At 59.7% G+C, this 23,510-nt stretch overlaps 2 protein-coding genes across 8 annotated transcripts in view; both read right to left on the reverse strand.

The window, feature by feature from the left end:
• Positions 1-2,100: 2,100 nt before the first annotated feature.
• On the reverse strand, positions 2,101-9,784 carry CDC42EP4 (CDC42 effector protein 4). 6 transcript variants are annotated; one of them, XM_068151194.1, is made up of 2 exons: positions 9,701-9,784; positions 2,101-4,109 (listed from the first exon to the last, which is right to left on the reverse strand). In XM_068151194.1, the coding sequence occupies exon 2, from the start codon at positions 3,988-3,990 to the stop codon at positions 3,061-3,063; it is 930 nt and encodes a 309-aa protein (XP_068007295.1). In that variant the 5' UTR covers positions 3,991-4,109; positions 9,701-9,784; the 3' UTR covers positions 2,101-3,060. The 6 variants fall into 6 exon arrangements, with proteins under 6 accessions (XP_068007295.1, XP_068007292.1, XP_068007293.1 ...); XM_068151191.1 differs by having other exon boundaries at positions 2,101-4,112; XM_068151192.1 differs by having other exon boundaries at positions 9,691-9,778.
• Positions 9,785-15,147: 5,363 nt separating this feature from the next.
• Positions 15,148-23,510, reverse strand: part of SDK2 (sidekick cell adhesion molecule 2) — a 51,384-nt gene continuing 43,021 nt past the window's right edge. The window contains exons 34-45 of one of the 2 annotated variants that reach the window (XM_068151199.1): positions 22,883-22,939; positions 22,531-22,632; positions 22,249-22,364; positions 21,493-21,679; positions 20,890-21,027; positions 20,642-20,803; positions 20,386-20,511; positions 19,394-19,558; positions 18,929-19,069; positions 18,154-18,292; positions 17,692-17,818; positions 15,148-16,608 (exon numbers count right to left, since the gene is read on the reverse strand). In XM_068151199.1, the coding sequence (XP_068007300.1) occupies positions 16,255-16,608; positions 17,692-17,818; positions 18,154-18,292; positions 18,929-19,069; positions 19,394-19,558; positions 20,386-20,511; positions 20,642-20,803; positions 20,890-21,027; positions 21,493-21,679; positions 22,249-22,364; positions 22,531-22,632; positions 22,883-22,939 (1,814 nt within the window). In that variant the 3' untranslated portion in view covers positions 15,148-16,254. Of the gene's footprint in view, positions 16,609-17,691; positions 17,819-18,153; positions 18,293-18,928; positions 19,070-19,393; positions 19,559-20,385; positions 20,512-20,641; positions 20,819-20,889; positions 21,028-21,492; positions 21,680-22,248; positions 22,365-22,530; positions 22,633-22,882; positions 22,940-23,510 lie in introns of both variants that reach the window. The other variant, XM_068151198.1, reaches the window with a different exon arrangement.

Raw genomic sequence — 23,510 nt, forward strand, 5'->3', positions numbered from 1 at the left:
CAAAACTGAACCCAGTGCTTGAGGTGCAGCCTCACCAGTGCTGAGTACAGAGGTAAGATCACATCCCTGGTCCTGAAGACCACACTATTTCTGATCCAGGCCGGGATGCTATTGGCCTTCTTGGCCACCTTGGCACCCTGCTGGATCCTGTTCAGTGAGCTGTCAACCAGTAGTCCCAGATGCTTCTCTGCCAAGTAACTTTGCAGCCACTCTGCCTCAAGCCTGGGGTTGTTGTGAGCAAAGTAGAGGACCCAGCACTTCCTGAGTTCCCATCAGAAACCCCTTCAGTCCTTAATGCTGGACTGGGGACTTGCATACATGTCAGCCTGGAGCAGCATGTGCCAGGCATGACCATGGTGCCAGGCTGCTTCCTGGGCCCACCCAGAAAAGACCACAGAGCCCCTGGTTTTAGCCTGATGCTCCATCCCTCCTCCACTACACAGCTCCCGAGGTCAGGCACGTCCCTGGCACATGCCTGGAGCACCATGGTCCTGACACATCAGGGATGGAGACCTGCTCCCATTCTGTCACTAGCTATAAATGCACTGGACCAGTGCTGCCACAGCTCTCCTTATGGGTGCTGTGAACCCATCCAGCACCAAGCAGTCGTGCCAGCTGCATCCCACACACACACCCCATGCCCCACACCGAGGTGCCCACTCTGTGCTGTGCACATGGGTGTTCTGGGTGTAGCCCAGCCAGTCTGCCCTCCCCAGTTACCCCCTGCTAGCCTAGGACCCATTGTGCTAGCCCTGTGCTTGCTTGCTCAGGGTGTGCTGGGGCACCATTCTGTGACACCGAGCGTGGCCATGTCCCATGCCTGCTCAGGGGATGCCTTCTGCTCCGTCGGCTTGCAGCAGCACGGTGCTGCTGAGCAGGGTGCTGGAGCCGACAGGCGTCACAAAGATGGCCATTGCCAAGTGATGCTCGCAAGCAGGCAGGGCTGGCTTGCCCCAGGGCCTCTCCTCTCCCCTCAGCACCAGCAAGGCCTCAGGGAGTGAGGTGTTCCTAGGAGAGGGTACAAAACTCCATGACCTGCCCTGCCCATTGCCTTACCTGAGAGAATCCCTAAGAGACAAGAGGATCCAGGTCCCCCCGAGCAGCCTGGTGACCTCCCAGGAGGCACGGACCTGGCAGAGGGGGACAGCAGCCCTGGGACCCTGTCTTGGGGAGTGGGAGGGCAGTGCTGTGCTGCAGTGACCAGGGCAGAAGCAGCCCAGTGAGCTCAGAGCCACTAGCTGCAGCTGCTGTTGTTCTCCTCATCCCAGACAATAGCTCAATGTCCTGCACCACAGGCTGCTGTGTCGGGCCTGGCATGTGCACAGGACCCCATTGTGTCCCCACTGTGCCACAGCACTTGCTTGCTCCCATTTGTTTCACCAGGGGAGATCCTTCCAGGACAGGGGCACCCAGCACCTTCTACAGCCAAGAGATGCTAGAATGGCCAAATCCTTTCCTCCCCTTCCATCACCAGTGATGAGAGCCTGGACAACACACCCAGTAGTGCTATGCCCTCCATCTGCTTGAGGAATGGCTTCGGGGTTGCTCCCAGAGCTTTGTTCCACCACAGCCCAGCTCCTTCAGTGATGCTGGGGAGCAGAGGCAGTCCCAGTCCTGACAGAGCTCTACCTGCACCAGGGGCTGAGCTGTGGATGGGAAGTGACCTGTCCTGCTTGCTGTGCCAGAGGCCAAAACATCCCCACGGGGCTGGCAGCACCTACAGCAACCCCAGCTCTGGCCCCCAGCCCATGGGAGTGGGGACAGCCAGTCCTGCCCCACCATCACCTTCCCTTCCTCCCTGGCTGGCAGGGAACAGGGCTGCAGGGAGGAGAGCGGCATCTTGGCAGGGCTACCCCTTGGCAGGAACGAGCCTGGCCGGAGGATCCCAGCCCTGAGCCAGATCCGGACAGCAGGAGCTCGCCTTGCTTCCTCCCGCTGCAGGCAGCCCCACGCGATGGATGGGCAGAGAAAGCGTGGCCACTGCAGGCACCCAAATGGCAGCCAGGGCACTGGCCACTAGGCAGGACACCAGCTAGGGCCTGGGGATAGTGGCAGCACAGAGAAAGGCAGTCCCCAGCTGTGCAGCAAACACACAGTCCCATAGGTCTTGTCCCCCAGGAAGCCAGGCCACTGCTGTCACTACCTTTTCCTTTTATTCTTTGCATTTGTACATACATGGTATAAAACCCTCCTCTGCCACTTGCCTGCACCAGGCCAGTGTTGGCACTGCCCAGATAGGCTCCACAATGGTGGCTGCCCAGCACACAGAACATTGGGGTTCACCCTGGCTCACAGGAGGGGGTTCCAGGCATTCCTCCCAGAGGGAGCAGACCCATGCTGCCATCAGCATGTCTGGGAGCAGCCAGTGCCCAGGGGTGCCCCCACGGGTCAGGCATCTGGGATGGATCCACCCACCCATCCATCCATCCATCCATCCATCCAAGGGATGGGGAGCAAGCCCCTACCACAGCACAAGGATGGAGGCTCTTGGTCTGCAAAAAGCCCCTAGGAAACCTGGGAAGCTGGAGCTGCCCACAGTCTAGAGCCCATTCTGAGCTCCAGAGCCAAGTCCTTCCTTATGGGGAATCTCCCCTCCATGATAACCAAAAGCAAGAGTAAAGAAAGTTAAGTACAAATCAAGAGAACAGTAAAAACCATACGTCAGGGGAAAAAAACAAACAACCAACAAATAATATATTACTAATGGGGCTACAAGTTGGAAGCCTCATCTTGTTTGATCCTATATTGCTTTACATGGGCAGGGAGTAGAAAAGAGAAGAGCTAATATCCAAAGTCCAACAGAAAGAACCAAAATCAAGTCTGCTTTCCTCTCCTGGAATGTGCTAGAGGACTCTGGGGGCTGCAACACCTTCAGGACTGCCCCCAGCCCTGGGAGCAGAATGCTGTCCTGCTGCAGCACGTCCTCCATCAGATGGGGAGAGGGAACAAGGGAGGAGTTGAGTCTTCCCCAGTGCCACCCATTGCAGCATCAGGGTGTTTGGCTCTGTGTCCAAGCAACCGCAAACGAGAACCAGACCCCTTGGCTCAGCTGCTTGCCTTTTATACTCTGATCTCATCATCATCTTCATCGGCAAAAGAGAACTCCTTGTCGGGGCGTTTCGTGGGACCTCCTTGCTGGATTGGTGGCCTGCGGATGGGGCTGCGCTCCTCTGGCCCCGAGGTGCAGCTGGACGCCGAAGTGCTGTCCCTGGGGCAGCAGCCGCCGGTGCCACGAGAGGGGCTCTGGCTTGGTACAGCTGCCAGCGCTGGGGAGCCTGGCAAGGTGGCATCCGCCTCCTCATCCTGGCTGTCCTCTCCCTCGGGGTCTTCATCCTGCTCCCACTGCTCCTTATCCATGATGCTCAGGACATCCCCAAGCATGGAAGGCCCCAGGTCGATGTGGAAGGACATGATGGACTCGGCATGCTTCATGCCTGCCCCACTCTTGGCCACCACGACGGGCAGGTCCGTGATGTCCCCAAAATCTCGCTCATCCAAGCTGGGGCTCAGGGGCCCGGCGGCCGCCCCATTCGCACACTGCTGCTCTTCAGGGCTCATCTCCTCGGGGAGCTTCTTGACGGGGCTGGAGGAGAGGCTCTTGGGCAGCTGCCCTGCACTCCTGTCCACCTCCTTCTCATTGAGCTGGGGCAGGGAGACCGCATTCTTCACGAAGAGTGCCGAGTCCCGCAGCGAGCCCAGCATGTCCCGGCGGTCACCCCGGGTCACCGACTGCGAGCGCTTGCTGCTGCGGAAGCGGCGGGACAGCAGGCTGGGCTTGGAGGCACCTGGCTCCTCGCACACCTCCGGCCCTGGCTCCCCGGCCTTGCTGGTGAGGAAAGATGTGTCCCCAAAGGCATCCCCCGCCCGCCCCACGTGCATGGTGTGGCGGAAGTCCCCCAAGGGTGCGCTGATCATCTCAGCCGTCAGGTCGGCCCGGGAGCGCCGCTTGGAGTGGGCAGAGTTGGAGACGAGTTGCTTGAGGATGGGCATCGCTGCACCAGGGAAGGGCTCTGCTGTGCTCGACCAGGGAGTCCAAGGTGGAGCTGCGCGTCCCACGGGCCTGGCTGGTGCTCTGCTTCTGGGCTCCCGCTGGTGTCACAGACAGATCACTGCTAGGGAACAGGAGAGAATGATGTGGTCAGACTTTGAAGACACAAACAGGCATGGCCCTACCGACACCAGCCCTCACCCTGCCAGGCTGCAAAACGTGGCCTGCCAGTCACTCAGCTCTGCCAGGAACAGCCTCCATGATGGTTTTGCAGAGAACAGGTTCCCAGATAACCACAAGCTCCCCATCCTCCCTAAACGAGCAGGATCTAGACCCCCATCCACAGAGCAGGCACACAGAACGGAACACAAGACTTGGGCACAGAGCTGTTGCAGGATGATTCCCAACCCTCTGCCCCACGTGAAGAGGGACAAAGAGGGATGCAGGGCACCGTGGTTACCCGCTGTCCCCTCCCAGCACAGCCCCAGCCCACCAGAGCCGGGTACAGCAACGCTCCAGCCCGGCAGCCGCACGCCGAGAGGATGCCTGGGATTTCTATTTTTTTTCATTGGAAGAAAGCAGGGAGGAGCAGACGCCAGGAGGAATTGGAAACAGACGGCAGGAAGTGTGCGAGGAGGGCGCAGAGCCCCCGGGAGGCACCGTCAGCCCAGCAGCAGGATGGGGGGGGCCAGGATGGGGACAGACGGACACTCCATGGGTACCACTTCATGTTTGGCAGGATGGGGACATGGGAAAGCAGCCTTGTGATGCCCTTGAACTCCACAAAGCCCTCCAAGCTGCTCCTCACTATAACCCCATTCTGAGCCCATACGTGGCTGTGCCTGCCCTCCCTGGCCACCTCACAGTCACCGCTGTAACTCAAGGGTGGTGGCAGAGATAACAAGGGCCCTGGCTGCCTGGGATGTAGAGAGTCATGTTCCTCTTCCCCATGGCCACCATGGTGCAACTGGCTGATCTCTTCAGCCCAGTGCCCACGACCATGCAGGAGGGGAGGACAGTGACCATGTCACTGTATCCTGCACTTTCCCTGGCGCCAGGCAGCCCCAGGTGGTCCTGGGAGAGGCTGCTGGGCAGGAAGGGCTCATGGCCGCCTGCTTCCTCCCTTCAGGCACTGCTGGCGACACTGTGGCCCCATGACACACACAGAGAAGGGACCAACGTCTCTCCTCTGACCAAGTCTCAGGGCAGGGGCCACATCCCTCCCATTTCCCACTCCATCTCAAGGTGTAGCCAAACAGCTTTGCAGGGTCAAGGCCCAGTGCCACAGCCCATGGGCAGCAATGGCAGCACTGTCCTGGCACAACCCTGTCCTGTACCTTCTCAGGCAGACACCACATGAAATCACAGCATCTGCCCACAGGTCCCAGCACAGCTAGGGGAGGGAGTCCTGCCCTTTATCCTTCCCCAGACTTACCCTGTGACAGCCATTTGTCCCCTGCCATAGCAGTGGGGCCTCAGGTAGGCTGCAGCCAGGCCATTCCCATGCAGGCTGGATGGACTCTGACCCCACAGGGGTGTAAAGTCCCAGTGCCCGTCCCACCTACGCACAGCTTCCACGTGGGGCCAGCCAGCATGGGCATGCCCCATGGCACAGAGCTGGCAGCAAGTGGCCATGCTCTCCGTCTGTCCATGCATGATCCCACTGCCCTAGGGGAGGGAGAAACATGAACCTTACTGCTCTCTACAACAACCTGAAAGGAGGTTGGAGCAAGGTGGGCGTTGGTCTCTTCTCCTTAGTAACAAGTGATAGAATGAGAGGAAATGGCATCAGGTTGTGCCAGGGGAGGTTTAAGTTTGATACCAGGAAAATATTTTTTGCTGCAATAGTGGTCAGGCATTGGAACAGGCTGCCTAGGGAGGTGGTGGAGTCACCATCCCTGGAGGTGTTCAAAAAAGCATGTGGACATGGCACTTTAGGACATGGTTTAATGGCCATGGTGGTGTTAGGTCAGGGGTTGGACTCAATGATCTTAAAGGTCTTTTCCATCCAAAACAATTCCATGATTCTATGGCTATATATGAACCCTTCTGAGCACATGGGGGAGGGGACAGAGCAGCCCCACCACCCCCTCTGCACCTCCAAACCAGGAACCGGGTGAACTTCTCCTGCTCACTCCATCTGAACGCAGATGAGGAGCTCAGAGGAGCCCTGCTGCCCTGCCAGGATCTCACACCCATCCAGCAGAGCGTGTGCATGGCACAGACGTGTTCCCCTCACGAGGTCTCCTTCCAGCCCAGCATTCCTCCAGCCTTTGGTTTTACATAAAACAAACACTCCCGGCGAGCTCCCCAGCCGGGCCAGGCAACCGTGCTGCTGATTTAGGCCATCTGGGGACTGTCCCTCCCTTGTATTTAGATTGCGGGGCCAAGTTCAGCATTTGTGAGATACTTTGCAAGGCTCGGCAAAGAGGCCACCAGGAGGTTGGAGTGTTACCAGCGTGCTGCAGCAGCCTCCCTGGCCAGCAGCTCTCCATCACCATCACAGCCTCCAAGGAAGCTGTTGTGTTTCCCCTCGCTGCTCCTGCTCACAAAGCTTTTTCACAGCATCCAAAATCCACTGCCCTCCCGGCCCCAATCCCTCAATGCTTCACTCCTAGGTCACCCTGATAGGTGACAGCAGTGTGGTGGGACGCTGCTGCCTGAGCAGCCTGGCTGATGTCTGTGTCTTGCCTGGGGGAAGCAGGACACAGAGCCCTTTTCTCCTCTTCTCACTTGGGGAAGAGGAAAGCAGATCCTGTGATATTCCCACTGCCGGCACTTTCACAAAAGAAAGCAGGCCAGGGAGGCTTCACTGCTGCCTCTCCAGCTACCTACCAGGGAAATCTAGTCTGTAACCTGAGAGACTTCACAGGCAGGCTGGCAGCGTTGCCTGTCCTGGGGCAGTGAGCCCAGAGCATGGCCAACTCCCAGCAGGGCTTTGGGGAAAGGGGAGGGGATGGGATCAGCAAGTGTGCATCGAGAACAAGAGGGATAAAGTGTCCCAACAGGCCATGCCCTGCTTCCCACCTACCCTCTCAGCCCTTTGGGACCATGAGCTCTGAGGGAGTGAGCACATCAAGCCCCTGGGGACAGGATTTCACCTGGATGGCTGCTTGCAGGACAGTGGGGTGCTGCAGCCAGTATGGTGGTTGGGACAGCCCCAGCCAGGTAGAGAGCAAGCAACAATCCCTAACAGTGCAGCCCTCCCACAAGACATCTCTCATTTTCCTCGTCTCATCCCACTCAACAGTAGTCACCCACAGGCACAGGCTTGAAGAAAGAGGCCAGTGAATGGGTGCACAGAGGGAAAACACCAAGTCCAGCCACATTCCCATACATCCTGCCCCTGGCTCGTCCCACTCAGGAGCTGGAAGAACCAAACCTGCAGAAGGGGAAAGCATCCCAGCTGGCCTGGCTGGCTCCAAACAAGCCTTCCCAGCTTTGCCATGCAGAACACCCCAGGCAGCACCCTCCAGCCCAGAGATCAGAGGATGCTCTCCCCACCCTGGGAGTCGCTGGTGCAGGGGCTGAGCTGGACCAGCCAGACTCCCCCCCCTTCACTGCCAGGGGGCAGGGAGAACCCGCATAGGGGCAGAAAGGACACACCAGGCAGGGAGGGCATGCCGGCTGCTCAGCACCACTTTCTGGTGCGCTGCCCTTCAGGGATCCAGCTCAGGCGTCCCTTTGATGTTGCTGCCTGGCAGACAACTGCTGGAGACAGGGCACAGATCACACCCTGCCACCATCAGCCCCAGGAGGGGACCAGCTTGCTGTCACACCCTCGCGTTGGGCTCCCCATTGAGTCTTCCCAGGGCTTGGGGGTAGATAGTCCTGTTAGTGCGGGCAGCCCAGGCGCCCCGGTGACCGCCTCCTCCCTGGCGCGGGTGACAGGTCTGGTCCTGTCCCTGGCATCGGCATCCCAGTTCAGACGTGGGATGCAGCCTGGAAGCAGAAAGTCAGCCGACAGCCAGCACCGGAGCCATGGCCACCAAGACAGCTCACCGGGAGGCAAAGCTTAACACTTGCCAGGGCTCTCGGCACTCTGATCAGCACCAAACTGAGGAACTCCTCGTCCCCAGAGCCAGCACGCTGGTGCCAAAAGCAAAGCAGTGCCTCCCAAGGGATTGCCGACGACCGGGAGCTAGCCAGAGTTCAGCGAGGAGCTATTGGCAGGACACGCCAGAACAAGCACAGGACCATAAATCCTCCTGCTATGGGGCCACGAACCAGCCTGGGGCTCTGCGCTGCGAGGAGGGGACATTTCCGGGGGGGGAAAGGTTATCTCCTCGCTGGCCCTGGCTCCATCTCTCACAGCGGGGTCTGGCTGGGGTCCGACAGGATACCGGGGCTAAACAGACCTCCCGACCTCTGCCAGGCTCCGAATTCCTGCGGTTTCGCTAGGGTGGACGGGAAGTAAACACCCAGGCTTCCCACGGCTTGGCCACGGCATCATACCTGCCGGCGGGGCCCAGCACCCCGCAGCTGGCCGACTCAGGGGGTCCATGGCTGCTCTTTGCGCTCAGGACAAAACCCCAGGGAACAAAGAGAGAGACTGCCAGAGTCAGCACAACGCTGCCAGCAGCGGGGAGCCTGCGGGCACCGGCGTGGGGCTGCCCAGAGGGGTCACAGTGGGAGCCCCAGCACTGGGTCCAGCCCATGGCACAGCCCATGGGGACTCAGGCCAGCTTTGCTCTCCCTCCCCAGGACCTAAGCCCACTGCAGCTCCTCGGTGCTGGATTCACTCCATGACCTCTGAGGGAGCTGCGTCCAAAACAGAGTTGTTTACTGTGTGCCCAGCCAGGGAGACAGCCCCGTCCCGGGGTGCAGAGACCTGAGCTCCCTTCGCTCCTTCACTCCGTGCCTCAGTTACTCCCCAAAACCCGCTAACGATCCCAGCTGCCTTTAAACCAGCCCTCCTGATCTATAGATTTCGGCACTCGGAAACATCCATACTCAACGCGGCCACCGCCGGGGTCAAACCAGGGCGGCGAGAGCTGAGTCCAGCTCCCCATGAGCGATCTCTGCCCACCAGCCCCTGACTCTCTGGGCACCAGAGTGCATTTGGGAAACAGCCCCATTCTCAGGCTTGACGAGCCAGAAATGTTCCTGTTCTCCGGGGCACCCACGGGACCTGGCGTGTTCTCCCTAGGGTTGGCGAACAGAGCGGGCTGGGAAGCCCTGACCCTGTCCCAGGCTGCAGGGGGAAGGGCTAGAGGGGGAATTTCAGGCGGTTCTGACTCAGCACCCGCCCGAGCCCAGCCCCGGCCAGCCCAGGGGTGCTGCTGGACCCGGTCCAGCACGGGAAGGATCAGCCTTTCCGAGAAGGGCTACAGGCACCCACTGCCCCGGCTGCGGCCATCACCAGCCCCAGGCACCGCGAACCCCCGCGTCGGGGCTCCCCCGGGAGCCGCGGGAAAGCGGCCGCTGGGGCGGGGTGAGCCGCGACCGGTTGCCCCACGCTGGGCAAACACGGCTCCGTATCCCGTTAACCCTTTCGTCGCGGACCAGCCTCACGCTCCAGTGTGTTTGTGGCAGGGTCACCGCCATCCCCAGACCGGTACCGGCGCCGGGCTCGGGGCAGCCCCAGGGACCCCGCCCGGCGCTGGACAATGGCCCCGGCTGAGTCCTCCGGTGCTAAGGCGAACCGAGTCGTGCCGGGCTCAACCGAGCCCCAGCGTGGGCCGGACCCCCCAGTTCCTTACCCTCCGGTACCTGCGCGCCCGAGACCCGCTGCCGGTCCATGGCCGAGCCGAGCCTAGCCGAGCCAGAGCGGAGCTGCACCCCCCACTACCGCCGCCACGGGCATGATGTCATCGCCCCGCCCGGGCCAATGGCGTAGTGCTACGTCACAGGACAGCCCCACACCCTCCATTCAAACCCGAATGGGGCGGGGGGGGGGAGGAAACTCTTGTCCCGGGCGCGGCCCCGCCCGTGGGGGCTCCCGGGTGTGTCCCCCCGGAGTGGGGGGATGGAGATGTGTTCCCCCGAGTAGGGTCACTGGTGGGATTCTCCACTCCCCCTAGGTGAGGTTTGGGGGTCCGCTATAGTGGGGAGTCCCAGATCTCTTTCCTCCGGAGGGGTCCCGAGTGGGGTCCTCGGGAACGGAGCAACGGGCTGGCTGCAGCTCTGGCAGACAAAGGGGGATGCGACCGACTTTAATTAATTAAGGGGAATTAAGAGCCGAACTGCGACGTCAGGACAAGGCAGGTTCAACCCTGGGGCAGCAACTGTGGCCCTGTTCCACTCACGACTGTGACACCCATGAGGCTGCAGCACCCACGCTCACCCACCACTGTTCCCCAGCTCCCTGTCACCAGCCATCCCCACTGCTCCATCCACCTCAAGGGGCTGTGAGGCCCCTCCAGGCCATGGGATGGTTGGATGGTTCTTGGCTAGGACATGAAGGCAGAGCCACCATGGCTGGGACACGATGGCAGGACCACCATGATCACCGTCTCACTGGAGATGGGCTGAAAGGGAGAGTGCAGAGCTGCACAGCCACTCTCAAGGCTTAAGGAGACCTTTGTGGGAGAAAAGGGGCGGGAGAGATGAGATTATCCCCAGTCTGCCTAATGCGGCGTTTCTTGCATATTCCAGAGCGTCTGGTGCCTCCATGGAAGGAGCCAGGCTGGGGAGTATGAGGTGGTGAGTGGGGTCTTGGGACACCTCAGCTGTGAGACTCTAGGGGCTTGAGTGCTGCAACACGCCGCCGCAGGGAGACATAGAGTTCTCATGTCAAGGGTGCAAGAAGCTCTGTTTCTATGTTCCCCCAGTTCTACCAGATTGGTGCCACCAGCCCAGGGTCTGTGGTTGCAGCAGTGGCCAGGGCTGGGCAGCACCGGATGCTTTGATGGCTCATCTGCTGCAGACACTTCCCACCATGAGAAGGGAAGAAGGCTGCTTGTGACACAACCATGGAGGCAGCGGGGGCAAGTGAGACGCTGTGGAGATGCTGGAAGTAATACAGACGAGAGGCTTTGCTGGGCTGAGCATCAGGACCAAATCACCCAGGGCACAGCCTCTGTCCACCAGCCTGGTGTCCAACACCTCCCCCCTCCATGGATGCCTCCAGGCTGCTTCCCAGGCCGGGCTTGCTTGGCTCAGGGCAGCGCCATTTCCAGAGCAGGTCTGGTTAGCAAGTTTTGTTCTCCTTGCTTTCCTCATTGGGAAACTGAGGCAGGAGGCACAGCCCTGTGCCCACACCCAAGCAGGGGTCCCCTGGGAGCCATTGCTGGATGCAGCATCTCATGGGTGAGGAAGAAGAGGAGGTTTTGCCAACTCCCCTACCAGCAGTTCTACCCACTCCTGTGGGGCCAGCAGGCATTGATGCAAGGCTGGTGTGGCACTGGTGCGGTGCTGCTCGCCTCACCTGATGCTGTCACGGAAGCACGGCGCTGGCTGTGACAGCGCAGTCAGGCGGGATTATCATCAGCTGGCTGGTGGGAGCTGGCAGGGAAGGCTCCCATGGGCTGGCCTAACTCTGGCTGGGAAGAGCAGGCACTCACTTGAAAAACTGCCTGGGAGAGACAGGCCCTGTCCTCTGTGGCAGCTTGGGCCACGCTGAGCCTCAGGGCTGGATCTAGCCTTAAGGAGAAGGCAGCGAGTTCAGGGTGCTGGGAGCCTCAGGAGTGCAAGAGCAAGCCCTTGCGTCGCTCCCACCCTTCCTGAACCCATTGCTGATTCCTTTTATTGCTTCTCAGCAGCTTTTGAAAGTGGAGAAGAAAAAAAGAAAAGGCTTGAAAAGCACTTTGAAAAGCAGGGCAGGGAGAAGTGCCCAAGTTTCCCAGCAGCACCGTCCCCTCCTCCTGCTGCCAGTGCCTGCCAGCTTTGTCTGCCAATGCTGCCTTGGGCACGCAGGAGAAGCTGCCAAGCGATGGGTGCTTTCCCCAAGCTCCATCTCCACAGCAGGGTGTGAGGATCACCATTCAAGCATCCCAGGGTGCAGGAATAGGACACTTGCCCCCATAGACTTCCCATTCCCTCCAGCCTCAGGGCTGCTGCCAAAACCCTCCCCAAGAGCCCCTGCCCACCCCACAGACACCAGTTTGCACCCACAGATGCGTGGTTTCACCCCTTCCCTATGCTGTTTGCACAGGGGCAAGCAGTTATCCAGCTAACCAGCACACCTTGGCAGGACTGCACCCCCCATTCACTGCTGCCACCCCCGCACCCATGGGCACACTGCTGAGCACCAGCACAAGCTGTACTCAGATCAGAGCCTGCTGCAGGTAGACTCTCCATGCAGCCAGACTCTCCGTGCAGCCACTCACCTTTCCCACCTGGAATGCTCCCCTGGCCGGCAGTGCCAGGGAACAGGCTCCCACAACCTGGTGCCTGCCCAGGAAACCATCACCTGGCCACAGGCTGGCCACCCCAGCTTCCCCTAGGGATCCCACCTGGAGCACAGCTGCTGCAAGGATCCACTGCGGCTGGCAGCACCCATGGAAAACCCCTTCCCTGGCAGAGCTTCAGCACAGGGACACTTTGGGCCAGGGCACTGGGCACCCACGCCTGTGGGACAGGGTGCACAGACCTGGGTCCTCTCTCTTCGCTGCTCTCTTCTCCCTGCCATCCCAGGAGGACTCTGCTGCCATCCTTGCCAGCAGCAGCCCTGCCTCTGCAGTGATCTTCACAAGCTGGCACAGCAAAGGAGGTAACAGGGCCTGGGGCATATGGGGCTCTGAGGATGCGCCGAGTCCCATCTAGCCCCTGGCATGGAAGGACAGGCTGTCCCTGTCCCCGTTGCCCGAGGCAAGGGAAAGGTGGGGACAGCCTTGTGAGCTGGCAGGGAACTGGAGAAATTTGGTGGAAAGGAAGAGCCCAGGCTGCAGGGTTGGTCTCCTCCACCACACACCCAGCATTTATCTTTGCTCTGATTCCTCCTTGCCCGAGCTAATCTCAACCTGGAAAATAAACCCGACTCCTCCAAAATAAAGACATAAAAAAGAAATGACAGAATTCAGCCCAGCTTTCCAGGCCACCACCTCTGCTTCTGGCACATGAGCATCTCCCAGTCACATCTGGGGTGGCAAGTAGGTACCATTCCTGCTTGCCCCATCCACTGAGCGAGGTCTGGGGGTGCAGCTCTCCCCTCTGCCCTGCTTTAGCTTATCACCTGATAAGAAAGCAGAGCTTTACCCTTAGGAGGACTGCAGGCCACCAACAAGCAGCAGTCAGGAGAGATGTCAAGGACAGTTTGGTCCCCAGGGACTGATTGCTGCCGACAGCTCACCCTGCCTGGCTGCTGCACAGAGCAGCCAGGAGAGCTGGCAGTGCAGGCAGCAGTGGAGTTGGGCACAGGCAGCTCAGACCTGCCTGGAGGGACTGGGGTGGCAGGAGGATTCCTTTGCAAGAGCCAGTTGTGGCAGCAACATGGTGAAATCTGAGGTGGGAAAGAGGTGACAGGAAGCATGTCAGTTTCCCTCATGAGCCCAGCCAGACCAGTGCCATGGGGAAACTGAGGGAGCACAGGGGAGAGAGAGATTCTGCTAATGCCACTGGCACTTGGCCCATCTCTGCTGTGCCCACACTGAGCTTTGTGCCCCATGCAGCTCACTGATTGTCCTGAGGAGGTTCCCTAGGGAGCAGAGAGCGAACCTGCTGCCTCACCAGGATGTGTGATCCTCCACTTCCTCGGGTATTGCATCTTTCAGCTGTGGGAAACCATGAACAGAAAGGACTCACCTTGGCTTGGCCACCACTGCCGCAGGGCCCCAGGCACTCTGGTCACAGCAGCACCAGCAGCTTCATCTCCTAGCATGGCACCAGCTCCAAACCTACCACAGATGTTGCTTCACCCTCTGGCTTCTCCTCCTTACAGCCAGGGGTGAGCTGGATTGTGGTGAATGAGCAGAGCCTGGACACATCTCCATACCAGGGAGCACAAGCAGCTCCCATGCAGGTACATCCCAGGACCTGCATCCCACTGTCCTGCAATGGAGGACATGCCCAGGGGCTGTGATGGTGCTCGCTGGGTCATGGTTGCTCACAGGGGCTGGCACATGCCGTACTTGGAGGGGAGCATCCCTGACACGGGGAGTGTCCCTTGCACAAGGAGCATCCCTCGCATAGGGAGCTCACCTATGCTGCTCGACTCCCCAGACCTGCTCTGCCCGGTGTCTCCAGCAGTTCTGTGTCCCAGCCCCGGTGGGAGGAAGGTCTCTCTTGCACAAGCTGGGATGCCTGGGGCTGGAGCCAGGCGGCAGACAAGGGACAGGATTTGTCTGGCCAAATACAGACCCCATGCAAACATCTCTGCCCAAGCAGGGTGTCTGGGCTCCCTTTGCTGCCCAGGGAGATGATGGACACCCCTGGGTGCTGCATTCCCTTCAGCACCAGCTCCCAAGTAGGTCAGATGAGTCACCTGTCAGAAATGCCCTCTTCTCTGGCTCCAGGGCTGTGGTGATGTGCCAAGGTGGGGACAGAGCTTCTGCCAGTGGCCACAGCTTGGCAGTGATGCCACTGCAGCATCTCCCCAGCCCATGGGTTGGGTGAAGTGGGACCATGGCACTGGGTTACTGGGTTACACATCCCCAGCTCCAACTGGTTCCCAAATGCAGCCCCAGACTCTTGCCCATGCTGGGGTGAGGATCTCGGCCTGTGCCCCTTGCCCTGCCTGCAGTGGGGTCTATGCAGATCCCACAGCCCCAGGTCCTGCTAGCCTCAGGCAAGGAAGCAGATGCCAGTGCTTTGCTGGTGCTGCCAGCATTCTGAGCCTTCCCCAGTCCTTGCCCCAGTCCTACACTGCTCATGGGGAGGTGATGAATTCCAGGTGCATCATCTGGATTTTCCTGCCAGGCTTGAAGGGCAGAGCAGGCAGTGAGGGCAGCTGGAAACTGCCCCAGGTGTCGGTGATGTGGAGCTGGTGATGCTGAAAGCACCTGGTGAACTGAGATCATCTCCCTCCTCCCTTGTCCCACCACCAAGTCCCATTTTTGTCCAGCTAAAGACCCCCAAGGGGATGGAAACACAAAGGGATATGGACACCACAGTTCCCCAGGCTGTTCTGGGTCCTATCTTGGGCCTATCCTGGCACCAGAGCCCCTAGAACCCTTTGCCCTGCTCTATTCCTGGCACCACAGGGCCAACACAAGCCCAGCCAGGGCAGCAGGACAGACAGACACATCCCTGCCAGCCCCTTCTCCACTGCTGCAGGGTGACACAGAAGCAAGACAAGCTGATCCTCAGGCTGTTTATTGGCATCTCCCTTAGCTCAGCCTGGGCACCATAGCCCTGCCAGGCTGGTGCCTGACTCAGCAGTAGGCACTGCGGGGTTTTGCTATGCAGAGACCACCAAAACGGCTCCAGACCCACCTGGGCACTGCCACCCCTGTATGCACCTTATGTTCCCTGGCCTCTGCACAAAACCCCATTAAAAAACTTCAAATCACCAGAAGTGAGAGGAGTGGCTGTGGTCACCACATTGTCCTGTCAGAGCCCTCACCAGAGCCTCTGCATGACCCTGGGGTGCAAAATCAGGGCGGGGGGGGGGGGAGGGGAAACGACACATCAGCACCATGTGCACCCTGGCAGGGCTCTCCTGGAGTTCAGGTCCTGGGGAGGCTGTGCTGGGCCAGACACAAATGAGGGGGGGCAAACGAATTGTCCCACAGCTCCCTGGCATGGTGGCTGCCCCATTCTCCCAGAGGCTGGGAGGTCGTGGGTGGGGGGTTTATGTTCAGAGGTTCTAAGATCAGCAGAGCTTCTCTTCCCCTCTGCAGCTGAGAGTCTCTGTGTCACCGTTTGTCCCCATGCCCTGGGGGAGCCACAAATGGAGGCTGGCAGAGGGGCTGGGGTTTGGCACAGTGAGAGCCTCTGCACCCAGCCCAGCAGCACCCATGGGACCTCAACGAGGCTGGCAGCAGCTCAGGGGCAGCCACAGCAGATGCCAAGGGCAAAGTTCGGTGCAATCGTGTGGCAGCCCAAACCCTCCTGCACCACCTCAGCTGAGGAGTCTGGAACACAGAAAGCTTTGGCCAAGGAGAGGAGCTGGGATTTCCTCCCCAGCCCCAGGGAAGGTGCTGGGCATTTGGCTCTGGCACTGCCAAGAGAGCCAAACACCCACCATGGCACAGAGCCTGGCACTGCTGCCATCCCTGGGGCCGCTTCCTCCTCCTCCTCCTCTCCCCCTCGCTGCTTATCTTCATTTCCTTAATTTCTTGGGGCTTTTCTTTCTTTTTCTTTTCTTTTTTTTTTTTTCCTTATTTTCTACTTTTTCTTTCTTTTTATTTTTTCCCCTCCTGGTTGTTTTTGCCTCTGTTTAAATATCAAACAAAAGAAGAAAATCCAGCGATGGGAGCTCTGGAGCCGGGAGCCAGGCTGCTGGGTGGGCGATAGAGGGTACCAGGCTGGCTGGGGGGGTTAGCAGGGGTCTGGGGGGTGGGAGTCCTGCTGGCTTTGGGGCGGAAGAGGCTGCCTTGCTGCGTGGAGGTGCTGTTGGAGAGGGGGGTGTGGTCAGGCTCCCCCGAATCGCTCTCAGTGTAGCTGTAGGCCTGTGCCCGCGAGATGCCCTTCTGCTGCCGCCGCCAGGAGTTGTAGTAGGTGGGGTCACTGATGTAGTGGTTGACAAAGGAGTGGGCTTTCTGGTGGCCTGGGTCCACCTCGTACTCGCTGTCACTGCCCTAAGAAAACAGGATGGGGAAGGTCAGCATGGGAGAGGGGGCATCACTCTCAAGCCCCAAAAGCAGAGTAAGCTACCCCTGTGCTCTTTTGGGGAATGCCCAAAAGATTTTAGGAGCTGGAACATCTGCAGCACCACTGGGGTGGTTTCTGTCTCTTGCTAAAGCAAAACAAAACCTCAAACAAAAGGGTTGCAGGATCCTGGGGCCCCACAAGGGGGTCTTCGAGGCTGTGATGCCCCCCTTCCAGGCTGGCAGGGAGAGTGTTTTTGGGCGGCCCAGCCTCCCCGCTGTTGGTAATTGGATTCAGCTTCCCCTGGCCCTGCACAAAGGGCCCATTGAGGGCAGTGAGGAAGCTGCTCCGCGCCAGCACCAGCTCCCGCCGCTCTTCACAGCTCCTCAAAAGCCACTCGAGTCCTGCTCGGGCAAGAGGGAGCGGAGCCGGCATCTGCTGTGCAAAGGCAAAGGAACAGCCGAGGCAGGCAGCAATGGGGCACCCCCCAGGGCTGGTCCCCCTCCTGCTTGGGGACAGCCATGGGGACCCCCAGAACCTTCTCCTGGGATTCATCCTCCTCTTTTCAGATGCCACCCAGCATCATCCTGGGAGTGAGGCTCCTGTGGCCTCCCCAGAGCTGCCTGCCCTGGGAGCTGCCCACAGCCATGCTCCTGCCCGGCCACAGCTGCCCATTTCTCCCGGAGGAGACAAAGATGCCATTTTGTGTGGTTGGCAGAGACATGGCCGTTGCCACCAGCTACTGGGCAACAGCACAGTCCCCATCCCCTCTGCCCTCTTGTCCCCTGTTCTCAGCAGCCCTGGGGGTCCCCTGTGGTGCCCACATCCCAGCACACAGGCTGGGAGCTGTGCCAGCTTTGCTCTGGCTCTGCACCACAAAGTCACAGGGGATGCTGCTGCCTAAAAAGCACAAGGAGTCAGGAGAGCAGGACTAGCATTGCTTTTCCCAAATGTGCATCACGTGGTGGTCAGAGTGGGGCTGATGCTCAGGTAGGGCTCTCAGCACCATCTATCCTGCCCTCATGTCCCTTTGTCCCATGTCCCCATCCCCATAGGCAGTCCTAGGTGGTCACCTGGGAGTCAGAGACTTCAGAAGGCTTTTCTGTCAGGCTGCTGCTCTCGGCAGGGATCAGGTCATTGTACTTGGTCACATCTTCATCTGAGTAGTGGAGGCTACCAGGGCTGGGCCGTGGTGGGGACCTTGGAGATAGGTGGGTGCTCAGTACAGGTTTCCCCTTTGGGGCTGTGCCACATAGAAATGAGCCCAGCCAAGACCTGAGCCATGCCAAGCCTCTTCCAAGGACCCTGCCCATGGTCCATGAGCATTCAGGGATTCCCTTTTCAGGCTGTTCAGCTCTCACCACGTCCAAGCTGCAGCTCACAGCAGGGGGCACAACAGGCAGAACATCATAATCTCCCTGGGGTGCCAGCCCTGTGCCCATCTCACAGCAAGTGCACAATAGAGGGATGGGCACAATGATTTGGAAAAAGCCTCCCCCCTGCCCGGGGAGGGGGCTGCAGAGAGGGGTCCCTACCGGGTGTAGATGCCATTCTTCCTGCAGAAGGAGTTCTTGACTGAGAGGCGCCGGTTGTTGAGCTCCAGGGCTGGGAAGCTGCCCTCGTCCAGGCTCACCATCTCACCGTGGCTGAGGGCTGTCGCCTTGGAGCCGTTCCCTGCAGGGTGGGATGCTCAGCCTCCTCCCAGGCCCTCCCCTGGCAGCACAGCATGGAGGGGCTCGGACCCAGTGCAGTGGGGGCTAGGGAATGGCCGGGGGACGGTTGTGCCAGCTCCCACACTAGAGAGATCACAGCCTGGGGACGCCTGTGAGGTGCCAGTCCCAGGTACGCAGTCCCATGCCCAGTGCCACCAGCTGCGCCGAGCCTGCCCGCCTCAGCTCACACCCTGCTCTGCCCCATCGCCTCTGGCTCCCGGCTCAGCAGCTCTGTTTGCTTAACGAGGAGGTCTGGATTTTCCCCACAATTTGAGCCCTTGATACAGCTAAGAAAACAGAGCTGTGTTTGACTAATCCCAGTGACCTCTGCCGAGCCCCCGTGCTGCCCTGCCTCCACAGCTGACAGCAGGACAAGTCAGTTATTTAATCTTGAGCTCCCAGCACTCTCCAGGAAGCCCACAGCATCTTTATCAAATGTCCCCAGGTCTCTGGAAGAGCTGTGCCCCGAGGCAGGCTCCCATCACTCTGGTCAGACCCTAACAGCAGGCAGGGAGGCTTCTATGGGGTCAAGGATCTACTCCCCACAGCTGGCACCCCAGAGGGTCCCATCACCACCCACCACACCCCTGGTGCTCACCTGAGTCAGACTTCTTGGCATACTTCTTGCTCTGCCCACGGATGATAAGCACAAAGACGAGAAGCAGGATGAAGATGAGCCCTACCAGGGCGATGACCACCAGGAACCACCACTCCTCATAGAACGGATTGGCTTTCTGGGCTGGGGCACAGCAGGAAGGATAAGAGGGGCGTGGGGGGCAAACCAGTACAGATGGGGAGGTTCTGCTGCAGGGCGTGGGGCCACATTGGGAAGATTTGTGAGACCTGGACTGACATCAGGGAGCTGGTTAAAGGGGGATAGCAGGAGGCATTGCAAGGGGAACACTGCTGGCAGAAGGATTTGGGGCTCTGTAGGAGCTAGGCAGGGTCAAGTAGGTGGGTTTCAGCATGGGCCATGAGAACAGAGCAGTGCTAGGACTATTCCTCCAGCACAGGGGTGAGAGCATCCCCACGAGGACACCCACATGTTGTCCCTGCTGGCTACCTGACACAGAGGGGGAAGGCGTGCTGGGGGTCCCGTAGCCATAGTCGTTCACGGCGATGACACGGAAGTCATAGCTGACCCCCTGCTTGAGGATGTCCATGCTGAAGGTGTAGGAGGTCACCTCCTTGGGGATGTCTTTGATGAGGATGTCCCAGAGCCCCTCATCTGGAAGAGAGAAGTGGCCTAGGAGATGGCAACTATTTCTGCAGAACACCCCATGAGGAGAGGCTGATCTCCCTGCCCCCGGGAGCATGTGCCCTCACCATCTGCCAGGCCCTCCTAGCCACAGCAGGCACTGAGGTCACCCATGGCAGCATCATTAACAAGTAGTGACATACAGAGCCAATCGATCAGCTGCCCCACTCACAGAGCAGGCCAAAGCAGCTCCCTGGGGACCTGCTCCCACCACAGCCCTGGAGCACCCCCGGCAGCCCCACATGCCCATGGGAGCAAGGGGTTTCCCTGCCAGGTGCTGACCTCCACAGCGGGAGTAGCACCAACCCCCATTAGTGATTGATTTGGTCATCAGAGCTGTGGTCTCTGTGGCAGGCTGAAATCATTACCTGGGGCTGCAGGACACAGTGTGGCTGGGGCTGCTGGCTCCTTTCCATGAGGATGGGGAGCCCTGGCTACCAGCCCTGCCTGACCTTGCCTGCACAGGAGCAGGGCCCTCTCATTTTGGAATAGCCCTGGCACCTCTTGAACCCCTTTGCTTCGCTGGGGTAATATCAGGATCTCCACGCCCATGAAAACAGCAGATCTCAATGGTGCTGCTCCATGCCTCACCAGCCCCTTTCCATCAGCCCAGTCGGTGTCCACTCGGTCCTTGTGAACCAGCATATGGCTGCCACACCAGATACCTGGATCCTAACCCCTAACCCAACCTGTCAGGTGGCCTGGGAGAGGTCAGCAACCCCTGCCTCAGTTTCTCCTGAACTCAAGGCAGCACTGGTATCAAGATGGGGACAGAAAGTAGAGAGGAGCTGCAGTACCTGAAGGACGAGCTTCAATGACATATCTGGTGATGGGCCCTTGGCCAGGGTCCCCACTTGACCAGTGGATGGTGATAGCTGAGCCGTAGCGGGAGATGAAGGGCTCGCCAGGGGGGCCAGGGGCACCTGCAGACCCAGAGCAGAGCTGGAGGCATGTTGGTACAAAGTGGCATGCAGCTTCAGTGGCACTGGGGGAACTGACCCCACCACATCTCCTCCCTCAGCCTGGCATGGCATCCTGCACATCCCTCCCTACCTTCCCCAGGCCCCGTGGTGATGTTTGCCTCAACGTCCGGCCCATAGGCGAAGGTTTTGGCCCGAATTCGGAAGCGGTAGGTCACACCCTCAGCCAGGTCCTTCACCTTCATCCACAGTGGGCTGTTCCCCTTCACGTCCACCGTCACGATTTTACTGACACCTGCGGGGATGGAGGCTGAGCCGGGACTTCCACGGAGCCCTCCCAGCTTCTCCAGCCTCCCTGTGGTGCCCCCACCATGGCCTCACCGTCCACAGGCATACAGGGTTCGTAGACCAGCCTGTAGCCCTCGAGGATGCCGTTGGGCAGTGGTGGTGGCTCCCAGGACACATTCACTGATGTGGTGGTCAGCTCGCTGAACCGGATGGATCCAGGGGCACTGGGGGCTGTGGGGAGTAGGATGGCCAGGGCCAGCTCAGTGCTCCTAGGGGGCACTCCAGGCATCAAGCCAGCCCCAATCCCTGCCTCTACCCTAATGGGGATGGAGCACTCACTCTCACCATCTGACACCATGCTGATGCCACCTCTTAGTGTCCCTATCCCCACTGGATCACTGCATACAGCCAGGAGTATGAGTCTCCTCCTTGTCTCTCCTCCTGAGACCTTCATCCTCCCCAAGTCTCAGGCAAGACCTTCACCTTCATGTCCCCCCACAACTCACACACGCTCTGCACGAGCCTAGGGAGTGTCTCTGCTCAAAACTGCAGCCAGTTGGACCCAGGAGTGGGAGCTGGAGCCAGGGTGGGATGAAGGAATATCACCCAGGGATGTCATCAGAGCTAGACCAACAGAGATATCTCCCCACAGAGCCCAGGGGCCTGTGTTGAGTGAAGGGCTACCACGGGCCCCACCTGCCTGCTGCGTCCGCCCCGTGACGGGGGTGCTGCGGGGGCCATCTCCCGCGGCATTGAAGGCAGCAACGCTGACCCAGTAGGAGGTGTAGCCTGTCAGGTTCTTCAGCTTCACCCCCTTCTCGGGCAGGAAAAGGGTCTTCACCCGCGCGCTCTCGTTCTGCTGCTGGGCTTCCCAGAAGTGGATCTGCAGGAGCAGGGGGCATGGGGATGCATGGGTTCAGCCCATCTCACCTTCTCCAAGCCCTCTGCTGTGCCTGAACACTCCACAAAGCCCTGCCCAGGCTGCCAAGCCCCGGTGCCAGAGTGCCAGCCCGGTGTTGAACCAGAGGGGAAGGCATGACCTCTCCTCCAGGGTGATTCCAGGCTGTGCTGCGAATCACACATGACACCCACATGCGGTTGGCTCGGGGTCCAGCACCACTTTTCAGCAGGCCAAGTGCCCTGAGATCACCTTTGCGTTGTGCTTACATCTCAAAGGATAAGGCTGAGAAGGAGGAACCATCACGGATGTGGCTGAAGAGGTGCCCAGAGCATACGACTGGGCATCCCGGCAGCATCCTGGCTGCATCCCGGCTGCATTCGAGAACCAACTGCGCCACCTGCCGCCCTTTGACCGCTTGACAGCGGGATGGGTCATGCAGCACCTCCCCTGGCTTCCCTTTCCCACCGGCATGCACAGCACCTCCCAGGAGCCCAGCACCTTCCCAGGCACCCAGCATCCCTGTCACTCACTCAGGTGTTAGCGTGCCATACCTTATAGCCCTGGATGTCCCCGTTCTGGCTTTCGACAGGTGGTGGTTCCCAGGTGACATCTAACTGGGTGGCTGTGGCTGCCTGCACAACCACGTTTTGTGGTGCAGCAGTAGGCACTGTGCCAAAGGAAAGGGACAGTGTCACAGCCCTGCTGGGATCGGGACAAAGCAAAGCCCCTCTCGACATGGGGCACCACTGCCTTCTCTTGGCACAAGCATGGGGTACCAGGGCAGCTCCCAGCTGTGGGCAGCCCCTGACAAGGCAGGGCCAGCCCAGACTCACCAGCTTCACCCACAAAGACCTCCTGGGGGGCGCTGGGGGGACCCTCACCCACTGCGTTGTACACACTCATGCGGATCTCATAGCGCCGGTGCTTGTTCAGATCTGGTGGAAAAGGGAGAAGGGGTGAGCAGAGCCCTCCCTGTGGCAACTGGTGTGGGGGTCCCAGGGGACCCAGCAGAGCCCACCTCACTAAGGAGCTTCCCCAAGAGCAACAGGAGTGGACAAGCAGAGATGCCCCTGGGGACAGGGCATTCACATCACCCCAGATCATCTCAGAGACAGAGGAGAGGAACACAGAAGGGTGGCAGTGGGGAGGATGCACACAGGAAGGGCATGGGGAGCAGTCACTTACTGTGCAGTTCGTACTGGGTGAGGGAGACCTCGCTGAGGTTGTGCACAGCATAGACAGCTGGGTGGCAGAGGGCAGGGAGAGCAGGCAACTGGTTAGTTCCACACACAGCATGGGGGGATTCCCACCTCAGAGCACCCACTCCAGCATGACCCCCCAACCTGGGGTGTGCCAGGGGTCCCCTGCAAGGGTTCTGTCACCCCCAGACACCAATGGGGCTGTCACAGCACCAAGGAGCCTTTCCATACTCAGACCCATCCCCTGAGTGGCATGAGCCAGGTCTGAGCATTAGGGTCTCCATGAGGGTCTGACCATGGCTGAGTCATTCTTGCCCCTGTTACTCCCAGAGACCCTGGGACCCCACACCCTTCAGGTTCTGAGGATGGCAGCACACTCAGACACACAGCAGGATGTCACAGACACCCACATTAGGTGCAAACACCCACATTAGATGCAGACACATGGACACCTGTGCTACAGGGACATGAAGGCTGAGGACAGCAGGACGGACTCAGTAACAATGCAGACAAGTGTGTCACGGACCTGGTGGCATGAAGGGGCTGGTGGCAGCTCCATGGTGCACAGTCTGACTCTTACTGCTCCGGGCTGATACCCAGGAGAGGCCATGGAC

The sequence above is a fragment of the Melanerpes formicivorus genome, unplaced genomic scaffold (genome assembly GCF_026170545.1).
Source record: "Melanerpes formicivorus ecotype bairdi unplaced genomic scaffold, bMelFor1.0.p_v2 SCAF_21, whole genome shotgun sequence".
NCBI lineage: Eukaryota > Metazoa > Chordata > Aves > Piciformes > Picidae > Melanerpes > Melanerpes formicivorus.

Excerpts from the sequence above, each read along its gene's own strand:
- CDC42EP4 (XM_068151194.1), bottom strand. The coding sequence starts at position 3,990 with ATGCCCATCCTCAAGCAACTCGTCTCCAACTCTGCCCACTCCAAGCGG.